The 16,089-nt window shown below is 35.6% G+C and overlaps 1 protein-coding gene across 1 annotated transcript in view; it reads right to left on the bottom strand.

The window, feature by feature from the left end:
• Positions 1 to 16,089, bottom strand: part of LOC116895589 — a 55,961-nt gene that overhangs the window by 14,475 nt on the left and 25,397 nt on the right. Inside the window, exons 16-21 of the mRNA XM_032896816.1 lie at positions 14,626 to 14,863; positions 9,562 to 9,695; positions 8,166 to 8,324; positions 5,410 to 5,519; positions 4,133 to 4,319; positions 597 to 834 (exon numbers count right to left, since the gene is read on the bottom strand). Coding sequence (XP_032752707.1) covers positions 597 to 834; positions 4,133 to 4,319; positions 5,410 to 5,519; positions 8,166 to 8,324; positions 9,562 to 9,695; positions 14,626 to 14,863 — 1,066 coding nt within the window. The remainder of the gene's footprint in view (positions 1 to 596; positions 835 to 4,132; positions 4,320 to 5,409; positions 5,520 to 8,165; positions 8,325 to 9,561; positions 9,696 to 14,625; positions 14,864 to 16,089) is intronic.

Raw genomic sequence — 16,089 nt, forward strand, 5'->3', positions numbered from 1 at the left:
ATAATGAGGTGTGTTTCACCTCTTTATCATACCTCACATAGGTTTTGTAATGGATCATGTGCAAATTAATATTTATACCAATGATAAGATTTTGACAATATTGTTTCTCATAGGAAATTAAACAAACATTAGTATTTTCACACTATGAAAACAAAGCATGTTGACAGTGGTGCAGGGCTTAATTTTGCAGAGTTTTTAATCTATTTTTAAATCAAATCATTGTTTCTAAATGATCTTATCAAAAATAATAATTTTATATGCAAGAAATCCTCTAACTTAAGGACCATGGGAAGAAAGGGGGGAAAATATAGCAAACAATATTGGTGGATTCTCTAAATAAAGAGTGTGTCATACATACCTGATTGTATCCAGATATATGTAAGTATACGTGTATATATATATGTGTGTATATATATAAATATATGCAGAGATGCATATATTTAAGTATAATTTAATTAAAGTGATGTTTAAAAACTTTTCCCACATTCTAATATAAGCATTTTGTCCCAATGCTTCTCTGATATTTACAAATTAATGAAATCACAGAATTATATCATCTTTTCATTCATTTCATGAATAAATAAATCTTGTCTTACCTGTAGGACCTGCCTCCTGTAGTGCAGCATATGAAATATGGAATTTTTCATTGTTATCACAGGTTGTCCTGTTGTGGCATGCTATGACATTTGTCATAACAGGTGATTTGTCAGAAGAATTTTTTGATTCTTCATTCATCCTTAAATCATCAGACTCTTTGTCAGTATGTTTAATAAACATATCATCATTTCCAAATATTTGATGGTAGTTGTCGATCATGATTTGTATAATGGACAACTATAACACAATAAGGCAAAAACAAGATTGTCATTTCACATAGTTAACAAAATTGAAATTTAAAAATGAAATCCAATATTATCAGGAAAATAACAGTTGCCACAAACAGGAAGCCATGAAGTGAAGTCTCTGAAATGGAGACTCTAAGTCCTATGCATTTTACCAAACTTGTTAAAATTTCATGCATATTGCAAAGAATAGAAGAACTACTTAACAAACGCAAAATTTCAGAACAGATCTGCTGCAAAAAACTGTGAGTGAACCAAATTAATGACCATTATGTGTTAATGGTTTGTGTGAGTGTGGGGGTAGCTGTTTACTGTGATGTTTTGAATGGGAGGCCTCTCTAGTTCCAGGCATCACAATACCCTCTCATTGACAATGTTCTGGTGTCTTGGCCCTCCTGGTGGAAGTATGCCACTGCTTAGAATTTGTAGTTACAAAGGTAGGTGCTCATTCTCAACGTACTTTCTCTGCTACATTTTGCTTCCCAAGATAAGGACCATCAGTCTCAGCTTCCTATTTGGTTTTGCTTCCTTTCTGAAGCCATGCTGCTCTGTCATTTCACTGAAGAACTGTACTACGTTTGCATCTCTAAATTCCAAGTAAGCACTTACTTCAGTAAGATGCCCTGATCATGTTGTTTTATTTTTATTGGTTATTTTATTTATTTATATGTCAAACATTATCATCCTTCACGATTTCCTCTCCACAAACTCTGTATCTTCTCCCACTAGCTTCATGTTTGTGCTCCCTCCCTAGCCCACCCACTCCTGCCTCAACACCCTGGGTCATCAAACCTCCACAAATCTAAGAGGCTCCCCTCCTAGTGATGCCAAATAAGTCCATCCTCTGCTACATATCCAGCTGGAGTCATGGGTTCCCCCATATGTACTCTTCAGTTGGTGTTTTTGATCCTGGTGTTTTATTAAGGCAATAGAAAGGTGACCCAGAGAAGAAGTTGGTGAGAAGAGGGAGTATTAATTGAGATAATGCCTCCGTCAGATGGACCTATTGTACAGGGATGTTTAAGATATATTGTCCTGACTAACATTGGAATTTGGAGGGCTCAGATTTCCAGGATGGTGCCACCCTTGAGCTATCAGTTAGCAAAAAGAAAGATACCAGATACAAGGCAGGAAGCAGTACTCCTATTTCACTTCTGTTTCAGTTTGTGCCTCTATGTTCTTGCCCTGCTTGAGTTTGGGCCCTGCAATTTCTCAGTTTACTTTTAAGTGCAAGTATATCACGCAGTGTACCCTGTCTTCCATAAGTTGCTTTTTATCAATGTTTTGTCACAGCAATAGCAGAAAATTATGACACTTCCTAAATTGAGCAACACTGATAAGTTACTTTTCTTCTGAGATGACAGCTTAAATTAAGTCAACTCTATTCATCATATATGTTTCTTCCCAGCATGCACCTAAGTTTATGTTTGAGCACAGAATAGGAAAGAAATGATTCTTAGGAAAATCAGTCAGAACATTGTGTAATTTTATATGCAGATCGTACGAAATAGTTTTGCTTCTTTGTTTTCATACTTGACCATACAAAAGGATGTTTGAAAAGAACTGTTCATAAAGCAAGAATCATTAACAGTTATTAAGTGAGAAAATGTATTTTATTGCTTCATTTGTACTGAACATGAGGTTTGATATAGGCTTGTATTTTAGATTTCCAGTAGCTTAGTAATTAGAAATTACCTATAAAAGGTATGTTTCTAGTCCAAGCCAAATTGTGTCCTGGATGAAAATTGTACTCAAGTTGTCCACTGGGCTATCCTCCTCCATTGTGAGTGACATCACCACAAATACTGTCCCGTGGACCTACACCCTGGAAACTAGTAGTTAAAATGTACCTTGCTTTCTTTTATTTTTTTACTTTTTTATTGCCTTTTTTCCTTTTAAAAAAATGTATGTCCTTTATAGATTCTCTGTAAATTATTCACATGCTATCAAGTAACTCTCATTTCATTTTTCCATCCTTTTATATCTCCCTTGGTAACAATCCCCCCTCCTAAAATGTCAAAAAAATTAAATAAAGTTTTAAATTTAAATTAAAAATTAAAAAATCAAACTAAAATTTGAGAACATCTGTAAAAATGCACTGTGTGAGATGTGTTTTGCCATAGGTGTTACACATTACACCCTTTTGGTCAAACAGGTTTACTTGCAAATGTACATTGAAATAAGTCACTGGCCTACTTCAAGCCCTCTGGATTTTACTAGACCCTCAATACTGCTACCTCCCAGACATGCCTCTCCTTCCATATCTGGTATCTTGCTGTATGTGTAGCCTTTAATCATTGTGATCCTTCAGCTTTGAATCTGCAGGACCTCCCCTTCATCTGCTCTAGCAGCAGCATCTAGGACCCCTCCATAGCAGATGTGCAGCTTGATCTTCATGTAGGTCCCCTGACTATTAGTGTGGAGGCTGGCTCTGACTCTGATGTCTACCACTGGATTACTTTCTTTTAGCTGGGCTGCTTTGTCTAGCTTCAGTGGGAGCTATTCACTTATTCCTGTTGAGAATTGATGTATGAGAGTGAGGTGGTGTCCATGGAAGCTCTACACTGCTGAGATAGAGGAGAACGGAGGGAGGGAAGGGTTGTGAAGATAGGACTTGGAGGAAGGGACTGTAATCAGGATATAGAGTGATTAAATTAGTTAAAAAACATCAATGTACATGTGTTTATAATAAAATTAATAGCTACAGTAGACCTGTAAACTGTACCTAAAATACTTAGTGATAAAATAATGGAAAGTGTTCAAAATAACATACACCAATTATTCGTCATTACACACACACATATATGCATATGTATATATATACATATAAGTATATATATATGTAATATGCTTTTATATAACTAGTAATTCACTTGGCATGAATAATTAATATAATTGTCTTCCCGCTGTGAAACACAAGAGCTCTATATTCCAAAAATAGGCTCCAATGGAAAAAAACAAACAAAACCTAGTTTTTTTAAACTTCACTCTAGTCTTCTTGGACTACCATTATAAGTGCAGCATATGGTTGGCTAAAACATCAATATCTAACATAAATATCTAAGTAGAAAGAAGGAAAGAACAAAAGAAAGAAATGATTCACTAACTTTAAACTACATTAACAATCTCCCTTCCAAAACTTCCTGAAATAGATCAATACATATTCCTCTCCACTCCAGAAAAATGCAATCCTAGGGTTTCCTTTTATAGTATGATCTTTCCAAAGTGTTCCCAATTCCAGTATCACAATTAGATTTTTGTTCCCTAGGGCAAACATCAGATCCCCTTACCTTTCTTGAGACATTTTTTCCAAAAAATGCATCACTCGAAGTCCAACCCCATAGCAAATGTGGGCCAAGGCGGAGTGATAACCTGTTAGTGTCTAACTTATTCGTGGATGAGTCTTTTATTATTACTAATACACAGATGAGATGTTTTAATAATATAAAGTTCGGTTCTGGGATTTTTTGAAGAAGTCTAAACAATGAAAAAGGAGAATTTCATGTTAGATCATCTTAAGAGTAATGTCAGTTATAAAACTAACTACAAAGAAAACACAGGGTAAACATTTTCTAGACTAACTCATAGTATATTTAGAATTCAAAGAAGTAAGAATATATTGCTGGGGTATAACATAAAATGTTTCTGCAAATCACTTTTCTGTATAGAATCAGGAAACTTTTTTAAAAGTATGTATGTATTTCTGTATACTAAATGGATGACTGCTACCTACAGAAGCCAGAGGAATGTGTCAGGATCCCTGGTATTAAAAGAATGAATATTGTTGCAGACTATGTGTGTTCTACGTGTGAAAACATCCAGTATTATTGAACAGCAAAACATCTTTCCAGCCACCATGAAGACAAATGTAATATCTAATGTAGTATGAATCCATGCAACACTCTTGTGACACTCTAGAACATAAGGAGCAGAAAGCACACTAGTGACCCTGCACAATGCAGTTATAAAAACATCTGCTGTAGCAAGCCAGATCCAGGGGTGCTGGGTAGCAATGGGGACTCAAAGCTCATGTTAAATATGTTATCATTTTATGGGGTATCGGACAGGAAAATCATTCAAAGAAGTCAAAGCTATACCTGGCCTAAACTTCTCTAGGTAGTTGTAGTTGAGAAAGAATTCAGTAATGACTTCATGTTCTAATCAATGACATATATTGACCATGTGAAATATTCACAATACCATGGCAATAATACTGTGAAGGAAGTAACCCACGGGTATTATATGCACATATTTCTTTTAATATGTCTCACACAGGAACTAAACCAATACTCTAGGACGACCTGAACACAAGGTGTTACATGGACTGTCTTCTAAATCATGATATTTATAAAGGAGAAGACTCCCAGGTAAGATTACAGACATGGTTCAACATGCTAGCTTGAGAAATGGGAATGTTTAAAAAGTGACAAGACATGTGTGAGCTAAGGAAACCTCTTGGCATGGAACATCATTTCAGCTTATAATCCTGTAAACACAAGCCTATGTACCTTACAAAAGCACTGCTACTATATTGGTGCAATTCCCCAAGTGCTTACTGTATCATTACCTTTGTACGGCATTAATTTGTTCAGCCAGAGTCCCTTCATCTGGAACGCTAAGCCAACTTTCATATAATTCACATGTAAGCAAACTTCCATCTATATGGGTAATGAAGTCCTTTTTTAATGAAAATAAAACAAGAAAAAGTAATGGTCAATGTACATTGTAGAAAGTACTTGAAAAACACTTTTGTTTAAAATTAGCAGTTTAGACCAGTGATTCTCAACTTGTGAGTCATAATCCTTTTGGAGGTCGCACATCATATATCTTCCATATCAGATATTCTACCCATTTTTCTTTATAATTCAAACCAGTGGCAAAATTTTAATAATGAAGTGCATCAAAATGCTGTACTGGTTAGGAATAACCAAATCGTGAGGAAATATTAGAGTTATAGTATTAGGATGGCTGAGAATCACTGGTTGAGACCATACTTCCATAAAAGATTCCCAAACTGCTATCTCCCCAGAATCTTGGCTCAAAAGTTGAACCTATGTGCAGGATCTTGTGTTTTCTTACCTAAGACTAGAATCAATGAAGCAGAGTCCTAGTTGCTGTAACAATGAAATAAACCTACTGTCTGTTCAAATTGCGTCTCCTGGCTTCTAGTCCACACCACTCCTTGCAATCATAGATCTGCACTCCAATTCCCAGACCAAAGCTCTCTGCCTGAAGGAAGCCAGCTCCTATGTGGAATATCCAGATAGGAGCCTATCATAATTGCCCTCTGAAAGGGTCCACCCAGCAGCTGACTAAAATAGGATATAAAGAGTCACAGCCCATCACTGGATCTTATGTATCAATCAAGGACTTTATGGTAGAGATACAGGAAAGAGTCCATGCCCTGAAGGAGATAGGAACTTCACAGGAAGAGCTACAGAATCAACTAACCATGTCCACTGAGAACCAACGTAAAAGGCAACAGAAGCTGCAGTGTGGCCTACAGCACCTTCATAGCAAATGAAAGGCTTAGTTTCTATGTGGGTCCCCCAACTTTTGGAGCAGGAGCTATCCAAAAGCTGTTTTCTGTGAAAACCCTTCCCCAAGCAGACTCAGGAGCAGAAGTTATGCTAACCCTGAAGAGAGTTGATGTGCCAGGGAAGGAGGGTAACCCAGAGCCCCCTGACTGACTCAGAGAAAGAAAATGAAACTCTATAAGGGGAGAAGAACTGGGCAGCAACATGCAAGACATAAAATGAACAAATAAATGTAAAGTAATAGTAGTAGTAGTAGTAGGAGGAGGAGGAGGAGGAGCAGGAGGAGTAGGAGCAGCTATTAAAAAAAAATCCAACAAAACAAACAAACCAAAACCACAGGCCACTTTTTGGAAATAGGCAACTCTCCAAAAGGGAGAACACTAGAAAATACCTCCTTCTGATTGTATAATTTGGTGAATCTGTACTTTTAGTTCACACAGAGTAAAGCTGTAATATACATGTACACCTCTGCTTACAGACCCAGGTGGAATTGTGGTGAAGTTTCTTACTTTTTTGCCTTGTAAGAAGTTCTCACAGTTTCATATTTTTCTGAAATTTGTAAATATTCAACTATCTAAATTTAGTTGTAAGCATCAGCTTTTGATCCCTTCAGACACACCAGAAGAGGGCACTGCACCCAATTACAGATGGCTGTGAGCCACCATGTGTTTGGTGGGAATAGAACTCAGGACCTCTGGAAGAGCAGTCAGTGCCCTTAACCACTGAGCCATCTCTCCAGTCCCTAGCATCAGCCTTTTTTAAGAACAGAAACTGTCTTTGTGCATGAAATACCACAATGAAGTTTCGTGTTGTAATAAGGATAGCATGTCATGAAAATGGAAGAATCCCAGGTGCTATTTTACCTGTAAATTGCTTTGAATACACATGGCTACCTTTAGTCACTGACCTTAACTTTTCTCCCCATAATGTGGTCCCAAGTTTCTGGCAATTTGAACCAGACACACTTGGCAAGCTCAAGGGCTAAGGAGGGACCATTGGGTACATTTGCCTAATGTTATTAAGCACAGTTAATCACAGAGCATTATCTTTTCTCTTGATGTCTGGGCCATAGGTCCACAGTCTTGATGTCTGGGCCATAGGTCCACAGTCCTCTGAGTGGTGAATTCAGATCAAGGCCCAAACAGAAATAAAACAGTGACATTTGCTCTAGAGTCACTGCAACTCCCTAGCAAATTAAGAGTGGAAGACAGGCTAAATGTAGGGTAGGCTAATTCTTGACTATTTGACATGGAATTAGGATGTAGCTATCTGGAAAAACTGAAAGTGTTAGATTATTTTTTGATTGAGAAGGGAAACAATTTTGCTTATCTACTGGACAGAGGGCAATGTCAAACATTGACAGCCTACTGTAGGTCAGTGGTGGACTAGTCGTTTTGAACTGTTATTTGTGAGGGATATTTTTTGGTTAGTATTATTTAAGACATGAATTTTGTAAAACACACTTTTCCTCCTATTACTTGTCCTCCTATTACTTCACAATGTATGGTCAGAGGTGAATCAGTGGTAATATATGTAATGCCAAACTAAAGCAGATCTGATATATGAGGATGTTACCTTCCAGCAGAAGCTGTTCACCTGTGTCTTTGTGATGAATCTTGTGACATTCTAATCTTTGTCAGACTTTTATCTGCCATGCCTCTTATCAAGCGATCATGTGTCCATAGTTCCAGGAAACAGTCATCATCATGTAATTTCAAGGACAGAATGCACATATGCATTTGTAGTGCCATGCTTAATATTGGTGATGAAAAAAAACCTTCCTTACCTTTAATACGGATGCTATTACAAGCACGCGTTCCTCGTTCCAATTGATATATTGATAGGTGTCTATCTTGTCTCTCAAGGACCAATGTGAATATTCAGATAGAGTTTTAAATATGTGATCTGTATCTTTTCCTTTTTCTGCAATTATAGACAGCATATCCTGTGTGGGATAAGGATAAGTTTGCGTTATTAGAGATCTATACATCTGAAGCACAAATACGTTATTTATTGTGATCCTGAGCTTTGGCAGTTTTGAATAGAGAGCTATAATGGAGGGGAATGAAGAAGACATGGAAACTTTTCTGTTTTAGCTTCCAAATACATTTTCTTTCCTAATCCATTTTTCTCCAATTTGAGGCATCATGATTTGAACTTCTGTTCCCCAAAGCATTTTGGTGAATGGTCCTCTATTACTTTTTGTTTCCTTCTATGAATATCTTTCTCAAGAATGACATTCTAAGTAAATATTGGGATATTTCCCTTTCTGAGATTAAATCACTATTTTACTTCCTGTTTGTTCTGGTCTCATTATGAACCCTAAGTTTTGTATTTTTAGAAAGATTTTTTTCTCTATACTTATGAGACATTTATTTCCTTTTTCACTGACTTCTTATTTTCAACTATGTCTAAAGATGCTGTCACATTTAAGAACTCAAATATATGTCAATCGTTCTTCCATAATTTTACTCTGTAAAAATGACTACCATATACAGATTTGGTTCATATTTTCTCTATTTTCATTGATTACATGACTACAAACATGGCTTCCAGATAATTCTGCTCTAAAATACTTAAGAAATGGACAGTAATGCTAATGTGTCTGAAAAGATAAATTTTTTCACAAAAAGCATAAGTTCATAGCACAGCTATACTACTAATGTAGATGCTGGACAGTAAATATACATTTCCAAAGAAGTTTAATAACTCATTTAAAATAGGTTAGGCCATGTTAGGTGGCATTGATGTATAATCCACTAGGATAAAAGATGTTAATAGATAGCAAAACCAAAGTGTATATCTAATTCCTTCATAATGTAAAGGTCTAGAGATTTTTTTTCTTTATATAAGATTGAGTAATCTCAGAGGCAATGATATTAAGGAGACTACAGAGTAATATGGAGTCATAAAGAAGCTGGAAGACTTTACAGTTGGGTACTCAGCAGGTCACTTCCATAGACCCATTTCCTCCAACAAGCTTTTAGGTTTGGATCTTTGATGCAGTCAGTACAAAACATGGGAATGTTATTTGTTTCAATTACATGATTCAAACTTCAGTGAAACTTATTTCTATTTTAAAATGATCTTACTCTCATCGATAGGTTATCTAAGCATTCATCAGTTTGATTGAATAACTTACTTAGAACAAAAGTGCTGCAGAAACCCAAAATGATACTCACAAATATTGGAGTAGGTATCTTTTTGTCTTCAAAAATACTTGTAAGAGGTTGACCAAACAAACATTTCTTTGCAGGTCGTAATGGAAATAGACAACGTAGTGGTGGGTTGGAATATTCATTGTCTTCACATTTCTCTGTATTTAAGAAAGAAGGGAAATCATTGTTGTAACTGAACTCACTTACCCTTGCATACACTTTTCATTTTATAGCCCCTAAATCAGAAAGAGATACCTGTTAAAGTACTAGAAGCATAGAAGCCATCAAGTAGACACAGAATAATGAAAGACTAACTGATTAAAGAAATAAAAATACAAAAAGCTATGAAGGAACAGAACAACTCATACATAAAGCTGACCACATTTGACTAACACCTGAATTTTCAATGGATATTCTAAAATAGAGGTGGACCTGCATCAACATTCAACATGTTGTCAAAGAATACAGATATTAGCCTTGACTTTATTACTAAGCAAAAATATCATTCATATTAGCAAAAGAGGAGAAACATTACATAGTATAATCACCAGGAAGCCATTTCTCTTCAGCAATCTTGATCTACAAAAGGCAAACAACAATCTGAAGATAAGGTATATATACTCAAGAGGACAGGAAAGTAGCCGTAGTCATTCAACAAAAGAGTGATAAGTATATGGCAACAACAAAATAACAAAGACCCATAAATAAATGAAATCTAATGATAGATAATCTGTCTCACCCAATAAAATACAGACTATCAGTTTGGGTAAGAAAACAGATTCCATCTTTCTCCTGCATCCAAAAATACACTTGTTTTAGATACAATTGCATACTCGTGTTTAGGATGCAATTGCCTATAGTTCTTTGTCTAGGTCTCAGGTCCCATTTAGTTTCTCATGCCCCTTGGTGTTGCCTTGTTCAGTTAATGTTTAGGAAGTGATGTTGGTGAGGCTTTATGGAAGAGGTCACAGGAACATGGCAGAAGACTGGGAGGAAAGAAGGTAAATAAATCACTTCTATAATAGTGTTTCTCCTAATAACATCAAAAGTGTTATAAATTTTATAATGCTTTCAAAGGATAAATCAAAATGGTATTATAGGATGGTCTAGATTTTTCACTATATAAGTGTTACTGATTCATGAGTATGGGGGAATCTTTCCATGATGTGATATCTCTTCAATCTGTAAGATTTTGTTGTTGTTTTGGGTTGTAATTTTTTGTTTTTCTTATTTGTTTTTGTTTTGTTTTCTTAATTCTACACGTCTTTTACATCTTGGTTAGAATTTCCCCAAGTAACTTAACACTTTTGAAGTTTACTGTGAATGATGGTGTTTCATTGACTTTCCTTTCATTAAGTTTGTAATTTTTATAAAGACGAAAGCTCACTTTGTGTGTTAATTTTGTATGCTGCTAATTGTTGAAAGAGTTTACAAGATATCTGAGTATTCTTATGGATTATTTAAACTCACTTATGTTTACTATCATATAATCTTCAAAAAGAGATATTTTGACTTCTTTATGTCTAATTTGCATCCCCTTAGCCTCATTCAATTGTGAACATTTTTCTATTTGTTTACAAACGCTGTATGAAACAAGAGGCTATTGAGTATGACTAAAGATGAGGACAGCAAGACTTTGGTTCCCTAATAGTTAATGCATAACTAGATGAGGGGCAGCACACACTGTAAGGTAATTCTAGGAGATAGAATCATTACCATCCTTGTAAAATAAGACAGTTACTGCTAAATGTTCGTCCCTTAACACAGTATGATAAGCATTTTCTTATTACTTGATATTTCAACTTTTAATGCTTCAGACTATAATCATTTAAGGCTAATTGCAGATGTGGAAAGAAGAAAATTAAAAAAGTAAAAAATGAAGGGATTATATATATTTCAATTTTTTATATTAAACTAGGAAAATGAATTGATCTTGTCAGAGAGGAGTGAAAATATGTGACTCGGACAAGTCAAAGGACCTGCGTGGACGATCCTAAAGAGAAATAACAAGAGATCAAATGTTGAACTATAAAGGAGTACCTAGGAATAACATTTTTTTTTCTGAGAAACCAAGCAAAAGATCCAGAACTGTGTTCAATTCTGTGGTAATGAAAATATATTTAAGTCTAATCAAGAACAGTTGTTATGAACTGAGCTGTTAGTGTCACTTATTGCACTTATTCGGATATTTTGCCACACTGTTTATTGTCGTATTTCATATGCGTTACAGGCGAGTACAACTAACTATCAATTGCTTCCCTAACATGTCAACCTGCCTACTGTTTTACCTAACTTAGGACCTTGACTTAAAGTTGGAGGCTGCTAAGACGTATCTAGCTAGAATCAGTTGACTGCTGAGACATCCCTGTAAGATTTATTTGACAACTAGCACTCAAGCCCCCATTATTGACAGAAATCCAATTGCTACCCAAAGCATCCGTTTTTTTTTTGGGGGGGGGAAGTCACAGGAAATACTTTAAAAGACAAGAATATCTCTCACCAGGATTGAAATGACTGGTGCTATAAATCTAGTCTGATATATGTAGCCAGTTTGGTAAAAACTTTAAAATTTATCACATTAATTTACTAAATTTGCCACATTCCTTACAGCATTCTAAATATTAGTCTTACATCCACAAATAAGTGGGGCCATCATCTCTCAACACCAAAGCCTCTTTGTACAGAAAATGGAGACCATTACAAAAAAAAAAAGCTGGACACAATGAAGAGATACTTGCATTGTGGAAAATCCAGCACCAGCGAATACATGTACATTAGAGCTAAATGCTCTGTAGCTCAGGGAGCATTGTAGAAGAGGGGTTACAACTACTGTAAGACCCAGCATACTTGAAAGTCTGTTTTGAAATCGCCTCTCATATAAAAAGGTGCAAAATCACAATAATAGCAACGTCAATGCAGTGTTAAGGCAGTGCTCAAAATTTCACTTGTCAAAAGTCATAGGGAGCTAATTACGACTGACAGAATATTAATTTTTCCAGAAATGACCTGCATATGGATTGTCTAATACACAGTGTATATTGTGGAAACCATATTCACAAACAGCAAAATGAACTCAAGTAATATTCATGTTTTTAAAGATACAAGTATATATATAAATAAAAACATGTATAAAACAATATTAAAATGAGTTTCAAAGGGCAGTGACTGTGATGGACTTCAGGGAGAAAAGTCAGGCTACAGTGCTAAAATTCAGTTTTTGATAAAAATTTAAAATAATTTAAAATAATTCTAGTAATAAATGAAAATCTTGTGAACTTATAGTAATGGGAGTTCTGGAGGGACCAAGGACAGTAAATATGGAAATTATCAATTTTTTACTGGAGGTTTTCTCTAAGATTTCCATTTCTCAAAATTGTATTACAGACACTTTCGAGATAGACAAACCATGAATAAAGAATAGTTCATGTTGATTTCTCAGGTGATGAAGAGAAATAAAACAAATATGCTGTATGCTTCTGTGCTTTTCTCAGTGTATGTAATGCATGCATGTGAGTGTGTGTGTGTGTGTGTGTGTGTGTGTGTGTGTGTGTGTGTAAAAACGGGCAGCTCACATCACTGCTGATGAATTTAAAGTTTATTTAGAACTTTGAGCTTATTAACATTTGAGGAGAGCCTCAGTATTGGTCATTTTCAATCCCTCTTTTCTTTTTTTTTTTTGGGGCAGAAGCTTCTCTATTGATCATTATTGAATATGTCAGGAATCTTCTGTCCAATAATTACTATCCCCAACTGCCATCTCCCTTCAGGTAGAAGCTTCTGGTTTAGAGATGATTGTGCTACAATACCTAGCTTTGTTTTGTATGTTTTGAGACGCTAATTCATGTCACAAAGCCTGTATTTCAATTGCTTTAGAAACTGGATTATCTTTTCAGGTCATTTTGCATATTCTACATCCATGATCAACCTCTAAGTTCATGTGTGGATTAATTTTGATTATTAATGGAATTTTATTTATAACGTTCTATGGCACCGGATGGTACGCAGAAATCTGAGGGATTATTCAGTGTCATTAACTTCTGGCCACACATTGGTAACTGAAGTGGGAAAACTAATACTATAACTGGGCTGTAGAGGCCGAGACTGAAAAATGCCCTTTTCCAAAGACTGTGGAGGACCATGAACAAGGCACACTGGAGTGTAAGCAATAACCAAATTTAATAACATTTGTTATAATAGCAAAGAATGTGAAATATGCAGCATAAAGTAAGTCTAATGAGTGAAAACTATTTGTAACTAATATGGTGAACTGCAAAACTAACATAGGATCTTGTAATAATTCTTCTGATATGATTATATGGGAAGTAGAAGGGAACATTAAAATAGAATGTCCTTAGACCTACTTAACTCATCCTTTACAACTTACATGTGGTAGATGTTCTGTTTTGTCCTGCTAAATGCAACATTAAATGTCATCATCAGACAATCACTCTGATCATATATTCACCTCACTTCAGATCAGAGTAATATTTCAGTATACTTTAACTCTATACAAAGTACTACTTGAGTTAATAATGTATTTGAATTTGCATGGTATTACCTGTTAATCAGGTGAGTTTTAGTCTCTTTATCATAACTCACTTAGGTTTTGTAGTGGATCCTGTGAAATTTAATATTTATGCCAATGCCAAGCATTTTGCAATATTGTTCCTCATAGGAAGATAAACAGTATTTTTGCACTAGGATAACAAAGATTTGTGACAGTGGTACAGGGCTTAATCATGCAGAATGTTTAATGGATTTTTAAATAAAATCATAGTTTCTAAATGATCTTATCGACAATAATAAATTACTATGCAAGAACTCCTATATGACTTAAGGAGCATGGGGAGAAAAGGGAGAAATTATAGCAGACAATATTTTGGGATTTCTCTAAATAGTGTATCACTCATACCTCTATATCCATATGTATGCAAGTGTATGTGTGTATACATACATATATATGCATATATTTAAGTATAATTTAATTAAAGTGATGTTTAAAAATTTTCCCATATTCTAATATAAGCATTTTTGTTCCAATGCTTCTCTGATATTTACAAATTAATGAGTAAATAAATCTTGTCTTACCTGGAGGACCTTCCTCTTGCAGAGCAGCACATGAAATATTTAATTTTTCATTGTTATCACAGGTTGTCCCGGTGCAGCATGCTATGACATTTGTCATAACAGGTGATTTGTCAGAAGAACTTTTTGATTCTTCATTCATCCTTAAGTCATCAGACTCTTTGTCAGTATGTTTAATAAACATATCATCATTTCCAAATATTTCATGGTAGTTGTCGATCATGATTTGCATAATGGACAACTATAACACAACAAGGCAAAACAAGATTGTCATTTCACATAGTTTACAAAATTGAAATTTAAAAATGAAATCCAGTACTATGAGGAAACACAAACACAAACAGATAGGAACCCATGAAGTGAAGTTTCTGAAATGGAGACTCTAAGTTCTTTGCGTTTTACACAACTTGTTAAAATTTCATACATATTGCAAAGGACAGAAGAACTACTTAACCAACGCAAAATTTCAGAACTGATCTGCTGCAAAAAACTGTGATTGAACCAAATTAATGACCCTTATGTGTTAATGGTTTGTGTATGGGTTGGGGTAGCTTTATTGTGATGTTTTGAATGGGAGGCCTCTCTAGTTCCAGGCATCACAATACTCTCTCATTTACAATGTTCTGGTGCCTTGGCCCTCCTGGTGGAAGTATGCCACTGCTTAGAATTTGTAGTTACAAAGGTAGGTGCCCATTCTCAATGCACTTTCTCTGCTACATTTTTGCTTCCCAAGATAAGGACCATCAGTCTCAGCTTCCTCTTTGGTTTTCCTCCTCTGTCATGACATTGAGGTGAGATACTCGCTCAGCATTTGTAGGTCCAAAATAACCACCTACTTCAATGTTTCCCTGGTCATGTTGTTTTATTTTTATTGTTTATTTCATTCATTTACATTTCAAACATTATCCCACTTCACAGTTCTCTTCCACAAATCCTGTATCTCCTCCCTTGCCTCTATTGCAGTGTTCTCTCACTTGCCCACGCACTCCTGCCTCAACCACCTTACATTCCCCTACCCTAGGCCATCAAGCTCCTCAGGACTAAGTGCCTCCCCTCCTAGTGATTGATGCCAAATAAGACAATCCTCTGCTACATATCCAGATGGAGCCATGCGTTCCCACATGTGTACTTTGGTTGGTTTTTTAAATCCTGGTGTTTTATTAAGGCCATAGAAATGTGACTGAGAGAAGAAGTTCGTGAGGAGGAGTCTTAATTGAGAAAATGCCTCCATCAGATTGACCTATTCTATAGTGAAGTCTAAGGGATATTGTCCTGATTAACCTTAGAATTTGTAGGGCCCAGATCTCCAGGATGGCACCACCCTTGAGTTATTAGTCAGAAAATAATTGTGTAGTGTTCCTTAACCAGGGGCTTCTGCCTGTTCTGCCTCCTGTTTCATCTTGGGTTCTGACAGCCAGTATTTAACCTGGTAACTCTGCAAGTATATTGTGGAAGTGTAACCTGTCT

The sequence above is a fragment of the Rattus rattus genome, chromosome 3 (assembly GCF_011064425.1).
Source record: "Rattus rattus isolate New Zealand chromosome 3, Rrattus_CSIRO_v1, whole genome shotgun sequence".
Lineage (NCBI taxonomy): Eukaryota > Metazoa > Chordata > Mammalia > Rodentia > Muridae > Rattus > Rattus rattus.